At 44.6% G+C, this 21,012-nt stretch overlaps 1 protein-coding gene across 1 annotated transcript; it reads left to right on the forward strand.

Moving 5' to 3' along the window:
• Positions 1-3,055: 3,055 nt before the first annotated feature.
• Positions 3,056-3,445, forward strand: LOC136465318 (uncharacterized). Its single transcript, XM_066464096.1, has one exon. The coding sequence runs from the start codon at positions 3,056-3,058 to the stop codon at positions 3,443-3,445; it is 390 nt and encodes a 129-aa protein (XP_066320193.1).
• The last annotated feature ends 17,567 nt before the right edge of the window (positions 3,446-21,012 follow it).

The raw sequence follows: 21,012 nt of genomic DNA on the forward strand, positions 1-21,012 counted from the left end.
ATGCGGTTGACTAATGCCATGAGCCTATCAAACATGGATTGTGTTGTTTCATTTTGCAAGAATACAAATCTTTCCAATTCACCATGAAGTAACTCTATGTTGCCTTTCCTCACACTTATATCTCCTTCAAATGATACTTTCAAAGTATCCCAAATTTGCTTTGCACTTTCCATTCCATTTACTTTTCTAAACTCATCTGGAGCTAAGCTTGACACAAGCAATGCTACGGCTTGTGCATTTTGATGAAGGTTGTGCACTTCTTCTGGAGTTATCTCTCTATCTTCATCGGTAGGAATCATCACACCAACATCCACAACTTCCCAAAGTCTTGCGGCTATTAGATGCATCTTCATCTTGTAAGACCAATCGGTGTATCTTGTTCCATCAAAGTGAGGTGGCTTGCCAATATTGACGGATGGAGTATGGAGTGTTGAACTTTTCATGATTTGTCCATAGTCAAAACTCATGTGTGAATATATTCCTTTTCCATGAGCATGCTCACCGGCTCCAATATCACTAGCGGCATCTTTGTTTGCATCATTCTTGTCACTAATATCATTCTTGCCACTTATTGCATCATCAACCTTCTTGCTCAATTCTTCCTTCAACTTGCTCATTTCATCTTGCATCTTTTTCATTTCATCTTGAAAGAGCTTGACTTGAGTACTCATCAAATCTTCAGCTATTTTCTTGGCCATTTCGACGGCAACGGCTTGCATCTTGTCGGTCTCTGACATTGTTTCTTCTCACATGGTGAAACGCAAAGAGAAGACCTCGCTCTGATACCAATTGAAAGGATCTAACAAAGCCTAGAGGGGGGGTGAATAGGTGTATCTAAAAATTTACTGCAAATGCTAAGTTCAAATCTGTCAGCCACTGTCGGAAGTCCCGACATTTGGGTCGGAACTCCCGACATTGTTAGAAGTTCTGACGCAAACGTCAGCAGTTCCGACGCCTATGTGAACTACAAAAGCAGTGCCAAATTTAACTTTGCGGATAAATAAACTTACAACCTCACTTCCTAGTGGTTTGGTGAAGATGTTGGGTCACTCCCTTGACGCCGTAATGCCTCCAAACCATAGATCGAGTCCAAACCCTAAAATGGAGATTTTGGAGACAAGGAGACAAAACACATACAAGTAATCTCAAGCAATCACAACAACAATAAGCACGCGGGACACAAGGATTTATCCCGAGGTTCGGCAACCCCATAAAGGAGCTCCTACGTCCTTGTTGTTGAGGTGACCACTAAGGTCGGAGTCTTTTCCACCTCCTTGCCTCTCTCAAAGCGACCACAAAGTTCACTTGAGCTTTCCACTAAGAAATCGAAGGGTGATACAAACTTCCCAAGGTTCTTCCACAAGATGGAAGCTCTAGGGCAACGCCTAGCTGGCTAGGGGCAAAGCCCCAAGAGTAATAGACGCAAAATCAACTGGCTTGACGAAGAAATCAAGTGCTCAAGCTTTCCAAAGTGATGCTCTCACTTAATCCACTCTCCTTTTACTCAAAAACTAAGGGAATCGAAGATTGGAGCAAAGGGGGAAGGAGAGGGGTGCTTTAGTTGCTTGGGAGCTGTTCAGCACGAAGTGAGTCAACTATGAAATGAGTCCGTAATGGTTAGAAGTGAAGAGAGGAGTATTTATACTCCAAGTGAAAATCCAACCGTTCAGATCTACGTCGGAAGTCCCGACGCAGATCCCGGGAGTTCCGACTACAACAGAAAACACTGTACACAACGAGTCAGAAGTCCATGGGGAAAGTCAGTGTCGGAACTCCCAGCAAATGTCGGGACTTCCGATGGTCGGAACTCCCGACGATCGTCGGGACTTCCGACGAGCACAGTTAATTAAACAGCCAGCACTGCTAAGCCCGGGACTCCTGGCTTGGGTCAGGTCAGTGTCGGAACTCCCGGTGAACGTCGGGACTTCCGACGGTCGGAACTCCCAGCGAACGTCGGGACTTCCGACGTGCACAGACAGCGAGTAGTTAGAAGCACAGGTGCCGGGACCCCTGGCTTAGGTCAGGACTTCCGAATGTCGGGAGTTCTGACTTACGTCGGGACTTCCGACACCGAAAGTCACAGAAAATTATTTTTTGTGCTCGTGAAGTGCTAGAGTGACACACTTTTGATTTTATTTAAATGCTTGAGCACTCTATCTTCCTTAGACCAACTAAACTTGCATCCCTCTTTATAGTGCGGTGGATCCTAAACTCAAAAACAAAATTAAAACCTTTGGAGATCGTTTTGAATTCGTCCGCCTTTACAACTTCAAAAATTGAGGGATACCATTTCATCTTTATCAACTCTTTGAATCTTTCATGGGACAAATAGCTGCAATATATCTCATTAAGATCACATTAGTCCCTAATTTGGATGTCATCAATACACCAAAACCCACATAGGGGGCAAATGCACTTTTAGTATGCCACTGGCAAGGAGGCTGTCTAGGCCAACTTTAGTGGCAAGGCCAAGGCCACCGACCACCTTAGCGATGGGGACAGTGGCGATGACCCTACCTCATCCCAATGTCACTGTGACAAGAGGAACAGGGACCAAAAGCGCTGTGGGGAGGAGATGGTGGCATGGCTGACCGTGTTGCTAGGCCTCAGCCCCATGGGCACGCTGCGTGCCCCAAGCACTTCAAGAAGGCGCTTGAAGACCCCCTGCCCATTCCATGGAAGGCACGCAAAGCACCTCCTCAAGGGCTATGCCACCATCAGGGGCTACATCTGTGGCACCCTTGGCCAGTAGGGCAAGGCCCAGAAGCTAGCCCCAATGGTAGGTGAACTAGCGGACGCCGCCTCAGAGGATGACACCGAGTTCCCCAAGGCTGATCGTTGCCTCATGATCTTCAGGGGCTCCTAGGCGTATGAATCCCACCTACAGTGCCTTATCACCAAGCACGAGGTGAACGCCGCTCACACCCTCACCGCTCCAACGTGGCTCTAATGGTCCCAGATGGCCATCACCTTTGACTAGGGGGATCACCCCAATCGTGTTCCTCACCTAGGGTGCTAGCCACTCGTGGGCACCACGTGCCTCTCCAAGGTGCTGATGGACGGGGGCAGCAATCTCAACATACTCTATGCCAGCACCATGAACAGGATGGGCATCTCATGGAGCAGCCTGCGCCCTAGCAAGGCACCATTCTATGGGATCATCTCGAGGAAGGAAGCCATGCCCCTCGGGTACATCCGGCTCACCATCACCTTCGGCCAGCCAAACAACTTCCGCAAGGAGCTGCTCACCTTTGAGGTGGTTGACTTCTCTGGCGTCTACCATGCCCTTCTAGGCCAGCCATGCTTCGCCAAGTTCATGGTTGTCCCCAACTATACCTATCTAAAGCTGAAGATGCTTAGCCCCAAGGGGGTCATCACCATCGAGGGTAGCTTCGAGGTAGCCTACTACTGTAAGCAGACTGCGTTGCCCAAGTGGCCGCACTGATCGCCCCCTGTGTTCCCAATGGCCCCGACCGCGATGCAGGAAAGGGCGCCGATGAAGGAAGCAACCAAGGTAGAAGCGGTGCTCGACCAACTAAGCATCGGTGAGGTGACCAAGGACCCTAGCGGTAGTGATGGCTTGGCTAGCCCCTCCATCCAGGCAAGTTTTGACCTTTCCCCATGAGGGAAGGCCACCACCGAGCCATCCACCCAGAAGTGCCATCTCCTAAGCCAGTATCAGCCTGCTGAACTCCTTCGTCGGTCTACCTCTCCAACAACAAAAACCAAGATAAAGTCCCATCCTCCTGACCTTCTTGCTTCACTTATCTTTGCTATTGTCTCCTTTATCCTGAGCGACTCCCATAGTGGCTCGGTTGCACCAAAGGATCGACTAAATTAACCACCTGTTGCCCTCTACGAAGGAGAACTGCATCGAAAGACCTCCCCCCCCTAGACCGAGGCAAGGACAGGACAGACAGAATGGGAGATCGGGCAAGAGATTGGCAAAAGCACTAATGTAACGGCCTCGACCATTGTGTTACTAGCTATGTCCTCTTTCCCTTCTCTTGTGTCCATGTCATTCATTTATAGCTATCTCCCTGTTTCTCGATCCTTCATCAGAACGCATCTCCCAGCCGCACCACGGTATGGGGCCCCTCAAAAGGGACATCGCTGAGGGTTCTAAGGTCGCCCCACTGGGCTTCAAGGCCACCCGAGGCACCCAAAGGTGCAAGGGACATTTAAGGTCGGGCACTAGAGGCCTTTGCCAGGCACTCAGAAGCAAAACTAGCCGACCTTCGAATGATGTTCGAGTATTGACCTCAAGCCACTCTTGGTGACCCAACAAGGGAGGCAGTGAGCCCCTGAGAAGCCAAGGATCTCCCTTCCTAGGGACATGACCAAGGCACGGAATGATCATAAACCTAGGGTTCTCATAGACTCACCCACTAGCAGCACGAGCGCGGCAATCCTAGCCACCGAGGGACCTAAGTCTCCGAGCATGACTCATGAGTGTTGGTATATTCAACGCACATAGATAAATCCACAAGTGCATGGATACCGTTGTAGCTTTCACTCAGAAGTATTCCAAGTATCGTATCCATAGGGAAACATGTGAGACTAACAATGGTCTAACTTAACAAGAGGTAGCGACTAGGTTAAGGTTTAACTTAACTAGGAGTAGCAACAAGGCTAAAGATAATTAGGAGCATAGAGAGGATAACTAAAGTTCTCTAGTTCTAACTTGGGTAAGCTTATGTCTTCTACTATCCAACTGGGGACATTACTAGGGAAAGGCACCAGCAGAGGATGCTTTTCGCAACCGTGTCCAACGTGCGCCTATAGACGGGAGGTGGAATACAAAGGATCAACGAAGCTGTATAGTATAGGCTATATAGAACTTATGTCACTCACACAATCTACCACCTTCTAGAATGTAGGGTGCATCCACAATTAACCCAAGTCTAAGCACCACGCTTACACTTAAGATTAATACTTTACTCCCCCTATGTAGAGAATAAAGCACTCAAAAGAGTCGCAAACCTAATGAACAATATAAACAAGATGCTTACTTGAATCAGAAGTTGATTACCAGAGAAATCTCAGAAGCAAGCTTAGATAGAACTTGAATCCGCCAAGGTACAAGCCATAGAGAGAGCACCGATAGGCCGGTACCTCCTCCAAACTCTTTCCTCACTCTCTATATCACTATTTCTATTTATAAGACTAGATCCTATTGAGAACTAATCTTCTCTTGATAGCTGGCTCTGATCCTCATGATATGAATTAGGGTTTTAGGGATCTACCTAGGGAGGGGGGTACAGGGCTGTTTATATAGGCCAGAGCATCCAACGTGAGCCCTTGGATCATACCGACTGAAAGGATGGCGCAGATGCAACCTAGGAGGTGGTGGGGAACCAACTTAGCAACAAGGGGCTGATTGGTGGACTCTAGGGGTTGGGCGGCCTGCACGTGGGGCTGGTCAACCTGATATGTCAGTTTCTTGGGCTCCGCTTTGGTGGAGAGCCTCCTAGAGCCTTCTAGACTTTTCCCACGTCGGTTATGCTATGGAATTATGTGATTTCCTTTGACAAAGAGGTCCCCTTGGTGGTTTTCTAGATAAACCATGATGAAAATACAGATTCACCAAAACTTGTGGAATTTATTAGTTTAAACCCCTATAACTATGTTTGGTGATGGAATTAAGTGTAAATACAGGTTATGTTGATGGTTTATATTTGATGTTAGTGATCGTCAATAAGTTCCCCCAAGCTTAACCTTTGCTAGTCCCTGAGCAAAGCTAAACTCAATAATGGATCAGGAGTTGCTACAATGTTTTCACGCCTCAAAAGTACACAGGTGTTCAATCAAAAATTCTCCTCCGGATTATAATAAACTGATCTAACTTTCAAACTTACCCATACTACCTTCGATCATGGGGCTTCTTAGCCTTCACTTGGGTCTTAAGCAATTAAAAGACAGAATGATCAAGTCAAGCACTATGTCTCAAATTCTTTGTTTCACTATTGTTCTAGAGTTTTTATAAGTTTTCAAAATAAAACTCAGAGATTCCATTGTATGACACTCTCAAGTCTCTCAATATATGTGGTATTTGTGGATTCACACCAAGGCAATAAAGATGTTATGCCTTTTCTCTTCCTACTACTAAGGCTTATGTGGAGTTCATAGGTAGGGAGAAAGCTAGAGCATACTTGCAATGCATATGTTGTAAAGTCAAACAATGGATCCAAAGAGAGTTGAGTCATACAATCAAATCAAGATGTGCATGTGTGTGGATATATGGTGGCTAACCTAATTCTACTATGCTCCTTGAAAACATATTGTGGCAGAACCACCCAAAATAACACACCTTCGGAGGCGCTTGTCTTCCACTAGACACTAAGCACCTCGAAAGCAAGCTACATCGAATGGTTCCGTCGAGCATACCCCAAGGGAGAACTCGAACAATCCATGTTTTTTCTTTAGGATCCAATAATGAGAATGAGTTTATAATACTTAGTCCATTTCATACATTAAGAGTTCTCAGAAATACATTATTACAATACCAAGTTTAGAGTGCGGAATTTAAACAGCAGAATTGAAATAAACTTCTAATGATAAGATACAAGGATCCATCTGTGCCCACCAGAAGAATCCTCCACTCAACAGCTACTCCTCAAGCTACACCTACAATAGGGGTAAATAAACCCTGAGTATACAATATACTCGCAAGACTTACCCGACTAGTGGGAATAACTTTCCGACTCCAAAGGATATGATAAGCTTTATGGTTTGCTGGATTTCCTTTTTGCAAAAAGCCGTACTAGTAGTGAATCCTTATGGATGTTCTTATTAGCAGTCATGATTAGTTCATTTATCTAGCCATTCTATGTAAGCACCTGTTCTACTTTCAAGCAAGAGTTGAGCAATCAGATCCATTTCATCATCTTTCATCTTCTAGTTCTTACTATGGTGCTAGATCATAGACAAGTCATACCGTATTACATGGCAATTCGTGAATCAATGTAGCCCAGCTCGATACCCCAAAACACACACCCCGCTTGTACCCCAGGCACAAGCAGGACTAACCCACCACTCTCCTGTCAAGGGGTCTAGGTCCCCGTCCAAACTTGGACTCCAAGCCCCCACTCCTGAGTCCCGGACTCAGTGTGGTGCTTAGACCTCCACCATCCCCGCCACCAATCAGTCGGTCCAGAAAGAGCCAGAACCCATGACAAGAGAGCAACAAGCCTTCCCTGCTCCCATAAACAAGTATGTGCTCAGGATAATATGTTTATGACCTGACTAGAATCCAATGCAACGGCCGGTCCTTAACCGACACGGATAGGGAAAATAGTGTAACCAAGCTATGCCCCATTGGCCACAGGACACAATCTCTTATACCCACCAATACCCATACCATATCCCTGCCCGGTCTCCATTTCCTTTCACCATTTTATCATGAGAGTGATAATAATAATCACCTATTATGAGTAACGGTAGGTTACTCACGCTACCGATAGCCTAAGCATAGCAGCTACTTGCCCTATGCTAGTAGGACTCCTGGGTAGGTATATCTATGCATGTAGTTCCAATATAAATTATGTAACGTAATCATGTAACGTAAATGCACATCACATATATATATATATACAGTGATCATTCAAAATAAGGGTTATGCACCGGGGCTTGCCTTGGGCAGGCGCGGTGTTAGCTCAGTCAGTTAGTGGTGGCTCTAGGACCTCCTCCTACATGAGGATCTCCTTCTCGTACTCATCAATCACCTCCTCAAACTCGTGGTCTCTGATGGTCACGATCTCTGCCAAGTCGTTCTCTACATGCATGCGATGATGATGCAACACTTAGTATTTTAGCAACAGCAGCTCCTAAATTAAGAATACACATGGTAAACTACTAAGCTAGCTCTAATGACTAAGATACTAAGCTAACTATCATCTTCATCAAGTAAAGTGTTGGGTTCAACTAACAAACACCTAGCTTTACAAATGAAGGATATATCTTTATTTTCACTAATGATTTAATGTATATTTGAAACAAAGAGCATTTAACTACCCTTATGTTAAGCCTATTCTAAAGCTACAAAAATTACAGTGAGCACATAATAATACCATGAAGCTACTATAAAATTTTCAAACCTACAGCTATCACCATATTGCCACAAAATTCCTACAATATTTAACCAAATAATATTAAGCACTCTCAAATGATTTAATAGTTCCTGGTATCAACAAATATATATATATATATATGAACTAAATACACCAACAGATAGAGCACAATCTTAGGAACTAACAAAATTAGTTTCACAATTTTTGGATACCTACATGATTTTATATGATTTACCAAAGTTCAGCATAGAATTAAAATGAAAAGCTATTTCTATTCTCCACGAAAAAGATAAACTCAATTTGGCCCAACGCGGCCCAACGCAGCGGAGCTGGCCTGCGGTGAGGAAACCCGCTCGCGCCGGCACTCTTGCAAAAGCGCCCCTGGACTATGAGCAAAACAACCCGCAGTCCATGTTACTATTTCTATAGATAGCGACTTTGCAACGGAACCCTCAGATCTTTCTCCTCTTTTTAACGACAAGGTCCTCGGCCATCCTCGCACGCTCCGGTGTAGTGAGCAGTGGTACTAGCGCTTACGCCGGCCACACAAAACCACCGCTGACCTATCTACGAGGCTGACGCTCACCTAGGGTTTGACACGAGACGATGGGCGGCAGTTGCATGAGCCGAGACATCGTAGAGGGACCTCTCTACGATGGTGGGCACCCTGCGGCAATGGCGATGGCATTCAAGCTAGTCGTAGCAACAATAAGGCAGTATGGGTAGCGGGTGAGCAATGACCACTCACCAGTGACCTTACCGACAAGCCGGCTTGGTCAGAGATGACCCGAGCAAGGCTAGCCACATGCGCGTTGCAAGGTGAACGGCGCACCACAAAGGCATGGCCGCATCAGCGGTGAGGAGGCAGCACTAGAGCTGCGACTAGCATGCACACAACAAAGAGGGAGCCAAGGCTAGCTAGTGGTGCAGAGGAATTGGCACGGGATAAAGTGGTGGAGACTTGCCATGATGCAAGTAGCGATAGGCCTTAATGGCACGGTGGTGGACAAAGCTCCAAAATTAGAGCTTGGCATGATGTGAGTCAAGGCAGGGTGGGGTCGGCTGGAGAGGGGGCATGAAGGCGGAGACACGAGGATGAGGAATTGATGAGAGGTGCTTGCTCTCTGGCTTCACCATGACATGACACGACAACGGCGGAAAATAGAGGGAGAAAGAGGGAAAGAGAGAGACGGCACGGCAGGTGGGCTTGGCTCGTCCATGCCTTGGCAGAACGCGAGCAGCGAGCATGGGAGGCCCACGCGCTAGTGCTATAGACAATGCGTGCGCGTGTTCGACCGACGTGGCCCACGCGCTGTAGTGCCATAAATGGCATGGCGACAGCGGCTCACCCACAGAGGCGACACGCACAGGGCTGGCAAAAGCGCAGAGGTGCAGCACATCAACGCGAACGTGACATGAGTAGTGCCGGCAGTGTGGACGCGACAGAAGCGCAGCACGGCCGCGACGGCACCCAAACAGCAGTGCGAGGTAGAGCAGCAGGGCGTAGGGCCAGCGGCTCGCTGCGGCCGGTGTCGGCCAAGCCCAGGCGGTGTGATGGCAGCGACAGCAGTGCGACATGGCGGTAGGACAGCTAGGCGCAGGTGAGTGGCGGGTGCAGTGGCTCGCGGTTGGCGGCTAGCGGTGTGCCCACCGTGGCTAGGCTAGGGCAGTAGCAGCCAGCTAGCGTGGCCACGTGCGCATGTGCACGCGTGCCCAGGGGCACAGACGATGTGACGTCAGGGCGGAATGGCCTGGTGACTGTGCCCAACATAAGAAGACGGCCCGAGTTCATGTTATGCACCGATTTTAAAGCATTCGAGACGTCTAAACCATTGATCCAATCCCTAAACCACTTTTGTTATACCTTAGAGGGTATATTAGGCTACTAAAATAAGCCATAATACTACCCTACTCCTTAACCCAATCTCTCACAAAAAATTACTAAACATAGCAATGTCTAGCAGTCGGCAGACTTAAAAATTTCTAAGTTTTAGAGCTGAATTTGATTTCCATTTGTGATTTCTAAGCTAGTGGAAATATTAGCTAGTAATATCATTTTTTTGACCGTAAGTATTTCACTATCATCTACAAAGTTTGTACTTCAAACTTTATTTAAGTATCACACACATGTTCTATAGCATTTTTGCTTAATAAAAATTAGTTTTAAACCCTAAGTGATATAACATGACTATCGAATCAACTTTCGCTCTGCATTTTAGTTGATCATTTTGAGTTATAGAAATTGATCCACACACTTTATCACTTGCATTAACACATAAACATGATGCTCATGACATGTTTTAGTAAATGATTTATGGTGTAACACCGAGGGTGTTACACATATGTCTCCTTTAAAACTGGGAAACATTTGTCAGAGAGCAAGGACTATCTTATTCATCTTTTCTTTTTTTTAGATGAGCATCTGAGTACCCATTGTTTTAAATATCTCGGACACTTGTTTATTTTTTCTCATCTCTTTTTTTCCTCTCTTTTTTATGAATAACTTTTGCATAGCCCCATGTCTCTTTTCTGCAACAAAACCTTAAGAGATAGCAACAAGAACTTGGAGCATTTATTTGATGGATGACAAACCTATCAAGCATGTTTTTGTGTTCACTCCCAGTGTAGGAGTGAAACATTTTTTTGGTGGATCTAGATGGAAGGCATGTTTTGCGTACTCCCTGTGTAGGAGCAGCAGATATGTGTATGTAGTGTGCACGTGATCTTGATTTTCAGAGCATGACAAACTTCTCATAAGTTCAACAAAGCTTGACAAAACTCAATGCAAAAGCAAGCAATATATATGTGGAAGTTTTTCTAGACTAAATAACATGTATGGCTTTGGTGGGAATTCAAGCTTTGTCATACATGAACTTATCATGAAGCCTTTTTGTGTTTTTTAAAAGATAAATCTCTAGAACTTTAGTGTTACTTGGAATAAGATAAATAGCAGCTCAGATCTTCTCATATCATATCCGTCAATTATCTAGACTTAGATCAAGTATATGCTACCCACAGATTTCAAGTTTAGAGTAAATCTTTATATCAAATCAGTCGTATCCAAAACTCGAGAGAATTCAAGGCTAAAAACTAGGTACTTGAAAGGAATTACAATAGAGCAACTATTCATCATTTCCAATTAAGAGTTTATTCTGAGTCCTCTTTATTTTATTCAGCTCTTAAAAACAAATTAAACACACATTTTATTTTGTTTTCAATTTTACTAGATCACATATTATTACTTTAGCTATATATATTTATTATAAAGATAACTTTTTATTTTGTTTCATTTATCAATTTTTCAACTATTGAAAAGAAACTAAAATTAAGACAAAAAGGGAAAGAATACTTACCTGGATACACGGGAGTGCTTCTCCCCAAGCTAGCTCTTTCAGTGAGGGTTCGGTGTTGTAAGTCCTTCAATCCGGACTTCTCCTTGTGAAGTTCATTGATCAAGTACCTCGGTTCACTCTGAAGATGAGGATTCTTGTGGTGGTGCCTCTAATGGTGATGACACCTTCTTCTGCCAAATCTGTTTTGGTTGTGAATTTTGATTTTGGTTTGACAGATTCAGAACCTTCACTTATAAAAATTTGGGAAATCGAATGTCTTTCCCCACACTTTACTTGAAGTGTGTCCTGCTCATAAAACAAGGTAGAGATCAAATGCATGGGCTCTGTTGGTGGGAGAACACCAATAGAACCAAAACTTTACTTATTCCTCTCTATCCTTAGGCACATTAAACAAGATGAAGCTGGTGTTATGTGTTTTGTTTAATTACAACATGGGTGATAAGATCAAAAGATTGAGTATGAATGTAGCATTTAAGTTCATTTGGCGGAAAGGGTTGAATTATTTAACATATGGAAGGATTGTCTATCTTTACATAATGTATCGAACTTTACATGATTATGATTATCATCTTTTAGAGATAGGATGTGCAATATTTTACCTCATTTAGTTAAAACTATGAGATCAAGAAAGTGGTGCTAGGAACAAGCTTGAAAACATGTTGAGTTAATCAGGTGGACCAAGTAAATTTATAACTCAAGCATGTTTGTTTCTTATTTTTATTATGTGCATACCAGAATCAGGGAAAAACTTTTTAAATGATGATGATTTACCCTAGGATGTTACCTTCGTAATTGATGCGTGATGACACCACATGATGAATGGTAGATGACCTGTGATGGTCCTTTCTTTTTTGTGTGAAGTTTTCCTTGTTTGGCTAGCCTCGCAGTATGAGTTGTTCATGAGCTTCTTGTCTCCTAGATTCTACCCTTTCTTTCTCATCCTTTTGTCATGCCATCTTTTTGCTCTTCTATCTTTTGACACCTTATTAGACCTTCCGCCTCACTCATTGTTTTATGCCTGCAAAGGATTAGTGCACAACACATACCCAAAGGAAAATACAATTTTGAAACACGGGTTGTTTGTCCAGAATTTTGTAATTTCCCTCTATGCTAATGAAAATATAGTGTTAGAATTATTTTAGCATAGTTTTTGTTTATTATGTTCTATACAAGCATGGCTTCAAGGCAAAGGTAACTTGTAGCTAAAGACAAAGTGAATGATCTTTGATACTTACAGTTCTTTCATCCATGATGAATGAGCTGTGTCTTCTCTACACCATGTTATTGGAGTTCGACATGTGCCTTACTTCATCTCTGATTTGAATTCATCTCGTGACTTACCCAAATTGAATTGAGAATTTCCTACAAAGGTTGGTCCAATAAAATATCCAGTATTTGCTAAAGTAATTTTTAGTTCAATAACCAAACTAGACTCCATGTCTAATTTGATTAAGGAAGGCATTTTAACCTAAGCACCTCGCTTAATTTAAAAAACCTTTGAAAGTATGTCGAGTACTTCCAAACCAAAACTTACTATGGTAGACAAAGGTAACATAAAAACACTATAGAGATTTATTCAAACGGAGATGAAAGAACATGATTGTTATTTAGCAAATTAAGCATGTCTTAAAAGTAGAGATAACCAAAATAATTTAGCAACATGGCAAGACATATTTTTTTAGGGAAGTCTATCCCCCAGCTTGAATTTGTAGAAAAAGTTTGGATGGATGTGATTTAGTGTTGCATGATGATTGATTGGACATACCTTGAGTCATCATCCTTCATTTTTTTTGCTTCAAACCTGGAATGGTTAGTGACAAAAAATACCCGAAGGAATATTTTCACAAATATATTTCTATGCTTATTTCACAAAGGCATCACAGCAAAAAGGGTAAAAGCTTATGTTATCTCCCGAAAATGCTTGTTTTAGGACAGAAGCTCGTCCTTGGAAAACCTTTGAATTGTGTTTTAAATTGGTGAAGTGGTTTCCCCCTCTAATACCAACCTTTGTGTGCCTATCTCAAGATTCATGCCAATGAGATCTACAATATTTATGATAAACATATGTGTCTACAACCATCCTTTCAAAGTTTTTATGAACAGGAAGCATGAGGGGGTTGAAAATCTCATGTGTGGCAACATTGGAGAGACCAATTAATTTAGGGGATTTCTCATGTGAGCATGGATTTGATGAGGTGCTCATGATATAACTTCCATACTAGTCTATGTTATCTTCCTTTTCAAGCTCTAAGGGTGTTTCTTCATGAATGTTTATAAGCGAAAACATTATCTCCATCATTCCATGCCCATGACATTCATTGGTCATTTTGTTGTCCAAGATTTCCCTTGGATTGGTGACTCACGGGTTGATCTTATCTAAAGCCTCATCCATCCATTCAATGGCAATGGCACATAAGTTCTTAATATCCTCTAGCCATTGTTGTTGCTCTTCTTGGTCTTCCTTGTGGCCTTCATGACTCTTATGCTTTGGGTGTCTTAGTGCATTTCTAGGATCATCATGAATCTTAGAAGAAAGAGCATAAGAGGGATCACCGGGGTCAAAGATGGGTTTAAATATGTGTTCAGATGATATATCTAATATGGGCATAGAAGGGGAGAGAATAGGAATGGCTTCTAGATAGCTTGGCTCTCCTTCTATGGTTTCACTAGACATGCCACCCTTGTGTTCTTCCTAATACCCTATATGGGAATAAGGATGCTTTCTAAGAGATCCCTTCTTGAGAGGATTTGAATTATATTCGCTCGAAGGTCTCTTGTGGAACTGGAAGTTTAAGCTTTTCCCAAAATCAACATCAAAAAGATCATCCTCACAAGAAATTTCAAAAGGTTGAATTTCTTCTTCCCTTGGAGGATTTTGGGGTATTGATGGTTCGGGATTGACAGCTAAATCTTGGGATTAGAGTGGTTGTGATTTGGCTATCAAAACTTACTCTTCTTATTCGGAAGATGATTCCTTCTCTTCCTCAGGGAGTTCATTATGAATACTAGTGCAGGGAGTTTTTCCACTAATTCTATCAAGCATAGATCTTGCTTCACTAGCAGAAAAATGAAGGAAAGCTCCTCTAGAGGCTTGATCAGGGGTTTGCGCAGAATCCTTGCTAAGACCCATATAAAAATGTTGAAGGAGCATTGGGTCTGGAATAGCAAGGTCTGGGCCAGTGATGATGAGGTCATTAAAATGATCCCACGATGTGCCAAGAGATTCTTCTTCTAGTTGTCTAAACTTTAGAACCTCTTTTCAAAGGCTAACTACTTTAGAGATGGAAAAGAAATGTAAACAAAATTTAGAGCATAACATTTCCCAATCTCCTTTCATACCTCCTACGGTTTGACTGTACCATTGTTTAGCTCTTTCCGTTAAAGAGAACAGAAACAACTTCCATCTAAAGATTTTGTCAGACATGCTAGTGATACGCAAGCATGCATAGGTCTGTTCAAACTCTTATAGGTGCGAGTATGGGTTTTCATTGCCTTCTCCCGACAAGGATTGATCCCGAATTATGGGCGCAGCTCATAGCCAGGTGCTAGGATAGGCTCTAAAGATTTCAGTGGCTTTAGGCTTGCGCTCATGGGTTTAGCATATTGATAGATATGAGTGGAATCCATAGTAAAAAGAAAAAACAAAAGAAAAATGTCAAGCTAGGCTCGAAGTTAATTCAGCAACCATTTCTCCGGCAACAACACCAGAAAGTTTGTTGGTATATTTAACGCACATAGATAAATCCGTAAGCATTTGGATACCGCTGTAGCTTTTACCTAGAAGTATTCCAAGTATCATATCCACAAGAAAACATGTGGGACTAACTACGGTCTAACTTAACAAGGGGTAGCGACTAGGTTAAGGTTTAACTTAACTAGGAGTAGTAACAAGGCTAAAGATAAATAGAAGCATAGAGAGAATAACTAAAGTTCTCTAGTTCTGACTTGGATAAGCTTATGTATTCTACTATCCAACTAAGGACATTACTAGGGAAAGGCACCAGCAAAGGATGCTTTCCTTCACAACCGCGTCCTACGTGCGCCAATAGACGGGAGGTGGACTACAAAGGATCAACGAAGCTATATAGTATAGGCTATATAGAACTTATGTCACTCACGTGATCTACCACCTTTTAGAATGTAGGGTGCATCCATGATTAACCCAAGTCTAAGCACCATGCTTACACTTATGATTAATACTTTACTCCCCCTATGTAGTGAATAAAGCACTCAAAAGAGTCACAAACCTGATGAACAATATAAACAAGATGCTTACTTAAATCAAAAGTTGATTACTAGAGAAATCTCAAAAGCAAGCTTAGATAGAACTTGAATCCACCAAGGTACAAGCCGTAGAGAGAGCACCGACAGGCCGGCACCTCCTCCAAACTCTTCCCTCACTCTCTATCTCACTATTTCTATTTATAAGACTAGATCCTATTGAGGACTAATCTTCTCTTGATAGCTGGCTCTAATTCTCATGGTATGAATTAAGGTTTCAAGGATCTACCTAGGGAGGGGGGTATATGGCTGTTTATATAGGGCAGAGCGTCTAATGTGAGCCCTTGGATCAAACCGACTTAAAGGACGGCGTAGATGCAACCTAAGAGGCGGTGGGGAACCGACTTAGCAATGAGGGGCTGACTGGTGGACCCCAGGGGTTGGGCGGCCTGCTTATGGGGCTGGCCGGCCCCACATGTCAGTGTCTCAGGCTCTGCTTCATGGAAAGCCACCTAGAAGTCTTCTAGAGTCTTTCCACGTTGGTTATGCTATAGAATTACGTGATTTCCTTTGATGAATAGGTCCCCTTAGCGGTTTTCTAGATAAACCCTGCTGAAAACACAGATTCACCAAAACTCGTGGAATTTATTAGTTTAAACCCATATACCTATGTTTGGTGATGGAATTAAGTCTAAATACAGGTTATGTTGATGGTTTATAATTGATGTTAGTGACCGTCAATAGTGAGCAATAAGATTACAAACGAAAGTAATTTCATTTCATTAATTGGGAACGACCCGATTATAATATACGGCGTCAAAATCCACTGCCCTGAAATAGCCTACGCCGTGGTGGCAGCCGCCGTCGACCCTCAGGCCCATCAACTACCATCAACGGCCTAGATCTACACACGCCAAGTGTCGTGGCTCCTCCTCCACCAGATCCACACCACGTGACCCGATGTCCCATCTCCTAGACGAAGTGGGATGGCATAGGAGTGCATGCCATAACTCCTCCACCGAGCGCGGCATCCTAGGCGCCATCAATCGCCTGCACAGAGCGTCAGCGGACGGGACATGCCTAGAAGCCACCACGCCCACTGACAAGGAGGCCCCACAACGGCCTCGGGGGCTACGTCGACTACCCAGATGGAGCAACATAACCCCCCGATCGACGGATGCTCGGGCGACGCACCCCTAAAACCAACCAACTCTCCAGAGTTGGGTCGGGAGCCGCTGAGTGGTGGGCCCAATGAGGGTCCCTTGCTCGAGCTCGGCGCGCTCCCCGCACCCCAACCTATGGCCATATAAGGTCAGCCCATGAAGGCCAGTCCGAGAGGATCAGGGCCTGCTACTAAAGCCCCAGAAGGGCATGGCACACTAGGTGATCATGTGGCCTTGAGCTAGAGCCCAGACGCTCTTGATCACCCAACCCACGGTAGGCTCCGACCAAAAAGAAGGGTGCTCCCAGGCCTAAAGTTAGTAACTCCCAGACAAGTTCACCAAACCCTCGCTCGAACTGTAGACCTACGTGACATAGGATCAAAAGAAGGGTCAGCACCACTACTACCCGGCCATGATAGCCGAGCAGCCCCCATCACACTAGGGAAAGGGCCCCACATAGGGCATCACACTCCCATCAGCGGAAGCTATCCCCGTCATGGCTAAGTTCGGTCATCGAAAGATCGAATTCAACCCCTCGTCGCCATCACATATAAGTGAGGCCACGAAGGGCTCGGGGGCTCCTGATGAGATCCTAACATATGAGTATGTTAAGCCTCGGGATCTATGGTTCCTGACCGAAGAGACCCTCCTGATCCCTCTAGGATCGTCCGAGGCCTCAGGGGCTATACCGATCGGGTACGCTCGTGCGCACCCTCAGACTAAGGAACTTGCCCGAGTTCGAGCACGCTAGGGTCTCTGCTCAGGGCTCGAGGGCTTACCCAAGCCTTAGGCTCCCAATTGACGGGAAACCTAAGCCCGGCCCTCGGCTCCTGCCCGGCCTATGACACCAGCCAAGGCCCGGGCACAAGAAGACAAGCCCCGAGCCATCAAGGCTTGGGGGTTCCTCGACGTAGCACCTTGGACGTGGCCTTGTCAGCCGCTCCCCCGACAAGGTCATGCACGGGGTGTGACACAAGAAGACAAGTTCCCCCTCGGCCTCCGGGGGCTCGGGGGCTCTCGGGCCCATGCGTTAGCCTCTGGAGCCAACCTCCTTCGCCACCAAGAAGACTCTAGAAGGTCCACCTGGGGGAGGCCGGTCTAAGCCGACAAAACCTGACACGTAGAGTGTCAGAACAGAGCAGCCGGATAACGCCCAAGGCTTCTTCGGCACCACGACACCTCCACGGTTCATAGAGCACCGTTGTAAGACCCTCCTAGACTCCGGCGCATGTAGACCATAGGCTCAACCCCCTAAACTGCCATGTACCTGACCTATCTCGATATATAAGTGATAAGGTTGAATTCTAGAGGCAGGAGGACGATCCTAGACAGATCATTCCATTCCTCATCCATCCGCTCCTGCTCAGCACCGAGAGCAGAGCAACCTAGAGAGAGAGGAGCATCGAGAGCCCTCCACCGCACTTGTCGTCTTCCTCCTCTCCGACAAGGGGAAGACTCCACCGGTGGCGAGGCAACCTCAGGATTAGCATCGAGCTAACCCCCAATCAAATCTCTTCCTTTCTCTTGTACACTCTATTGTAACCCCTCCCATTTTGGGTGCTCTTAACTATAAGGATCATCAGCTACTAGACGTAGGGCATCGATTGACCCGAACCAGGATAAACCGTTGCGTCCTCTCTATGATTCTTGTGTTCTTAAGTCCACCTGAGCCACCGGAGATACGTACTATGACACCAACTCAAACAACAATGCTCGCCGCGGTTTTGACCCTGCGACACCGTCCCTCCATCATACTGCGGCGCACAGCGGCCAGCGACATCCACACGCTCCGCGGCCAAGGGAGAGGAAGAAGCGACGAAGCGATTCAATCGACGCATGTAGCTTCCGGTAGGGCTAGGCACTGCACCTGCGAGCGTCGCAGCTGGGGAAGAGGAAAAGGCGTGAAAGCGAAGGCGGAGGCGGCGAGGTACGGTGTTTCTTTGGTGGAGGCAGCGAGGTCTGTTTTCTGGTTTTTTTTATTTACTTTGGCAGGTGAGGAGACGGGGCAGAGTTATTTTGACACAAGAAAGAAGGGCTGGAAGTGGACCCAGCAGGACCCGTGGCCTCCAATTGCTGGGGCGGCACGTGTCGTGCAGGTATTAGCCAACTGGAATCTAAATCAATGGGAAGGCTCTATTTTATTCGCGTTTGAAGAAGTATCTATTTGGGAGGCATGCTTTAGTTAGTGTTGTCGGAGAAAACTAAAATAGGTGGCTACCCAATCAAACAAGTAGATGGTCTGTTTTGGTTAGCATTGTTAGAGATGCTCTAAAAGCAATATCTAGAAACAACGAAACATCTTATACCTTGCGTGACATGATTTTTTATCTGTCTTTTATGGTGAGACAATTTGCAAAATGTCTAAAATACCATCGATTAAACACATTTTTTCTACCCTATAGGCTATAGTACAATTATGGTCACCTTTACCTGGTCCACAAACCTATTGAAAACATGGTCTCTACAAGGTTTTCCCCGCAGGGGTGAAGAAAGCTCATGCATTTGACATCCCTAGTTGAAAAGCATCTTTGTGCTTCTTTTTTTAAAGGAAAAAATAAATAAATATGGTGCGCATTGTCATCGAGATCATATGCTGGCCGTGCAGCCCTATCCTATGAATTATGATTGCTCCTGCAAATTGACCTATCATCTCCCGGCGATGTGAGGCCACCGATCACACCTCACCTGTTTCCCCTTGTTTTGATTCCAAGGAACTCCAAGTCTCCAACACTTAGTTTAGGCGCACGTATTCGTCTCTGCATTCGCCTGATCCTGACTATTGACGCTGTCGCTTGCCGTTCCCTCTTGTCTGCTTTCCTGCTTTTCGAGGTTCTGTTACGTAGTTACGTAGTGGCCGTGGCCGACGTCGACCTTCTGTTCTCGCTTTGCCGTCACACCACACGTATCACTTACAAATGGAACGCGTTCATGAAAGTTCTGCGACTATAACTAGCTGTATCCAGAAAGACTAAAGCTGTTAAGCGTATTTCTACCATCCTCCGTCAAGCTGGCCACCTCCGACTAACCAATGCAGTGTTCAGTGCCCTCCCAACGTTTGTTATGTCTACTTATCTACTTCCAAAGACTGTTATTAAACAAATTGATAAATTCTGAAAGCATTGTCTGTGGCGTGGTTCAGATGTAAATAATAATAAGAAGCCACCAAAGACAGCTTGGCCAATGATTTGTGACACAAAGGCAAATGGTGGGTTGGGAGTCATCAATTTACAAACTCAGAATCAGAGCTTGCTCCTAAAAAATCTGCATAAGTTCTTTAACGGATTGGACATCCCTTAGGCTCATCTTGTTTGGGAAGCTAGATACTCTAATGGTAAGCCACCATCTATAACTCGTAAAGGATCCTTCTGGTGGCGTGATATTCAGAAATTGTTACCTGCTTTCAAGGGAATGGGCCGAATGGCAATGGCCACTGTTAATAATGGGTGTTCATGTTTCTTTTGGTTAGATTCTTGGAATGGTTTCTCATTCAGTACAAGCATGCCAGAGCTTTTCTCCTTTGTGAAGGATAAATACATCACTGTACACCAGGTTTGCCAGTCACCTACTCTCCATGATCTTTTTTATCTGCCACTATCTAAAGAAGCCTATCAACAGTTTATTCAGCATTCAGTCATTGTGCAATCCTTAGACTTGCAAGGAGGATTTGATTCTTGGGTGTATATCTGGGGTTCTAATATTTTTACTTCAAAATGTGCATATGTGCAACTAACTGGTACCACGCATGTTCATCCTGTCTTCTCTTGGCTATGGAAATCCTGTTGTCAAAACAAAAGAATTTTTTTCTTCTAGCTATTGCTAAAGGACAGGCTTAGCACCAGAGAACTCCTGAGAAGGAAAAGAATGGTGTTGGAAGATTATAATTGTGTCCTTTCTCAACCAGCTGTGGAAGAATCTCTGATTCATTTGTTTCTAGCTTGTCCTTTTTCTCAATCTTGTTGGGCTACTCTGGGTCTGATTATTCAGCAGCCATCTGATCCATATGGAACCCTGGTGTCCTTCAAAAATCAGCTCTGACTCCCTTTTTTCTGGAGATTATAGTGACAATGACTTGGTCTATCTAGACTGTTAGAAATGATACCATATTTAAGCAAGTGCAGCCTTCAATTGTCCATTGCAGATCAGTCTTCAGAAGAGAGTTTGCTCAAGTTATTCTTTCTTTTTAAGAGCAAAAAGCAGTTTAGCACC

The sequence above is a fragment of the Miscanthus floridulus genome, chromosome 7 (genome assembly GCF_019320115.1).
Source record: "Miscanthus floridulus cultivar M001 chromosome 7, ASM1932011v1, whole genome shotgun sequence".
Lineage (NCBI taxonomy): Eukaryota > Viridiplantae > Streptophyta > Magnoliopsida > Poales > Poaceae > Miscanthus > Miscanthus floridulus.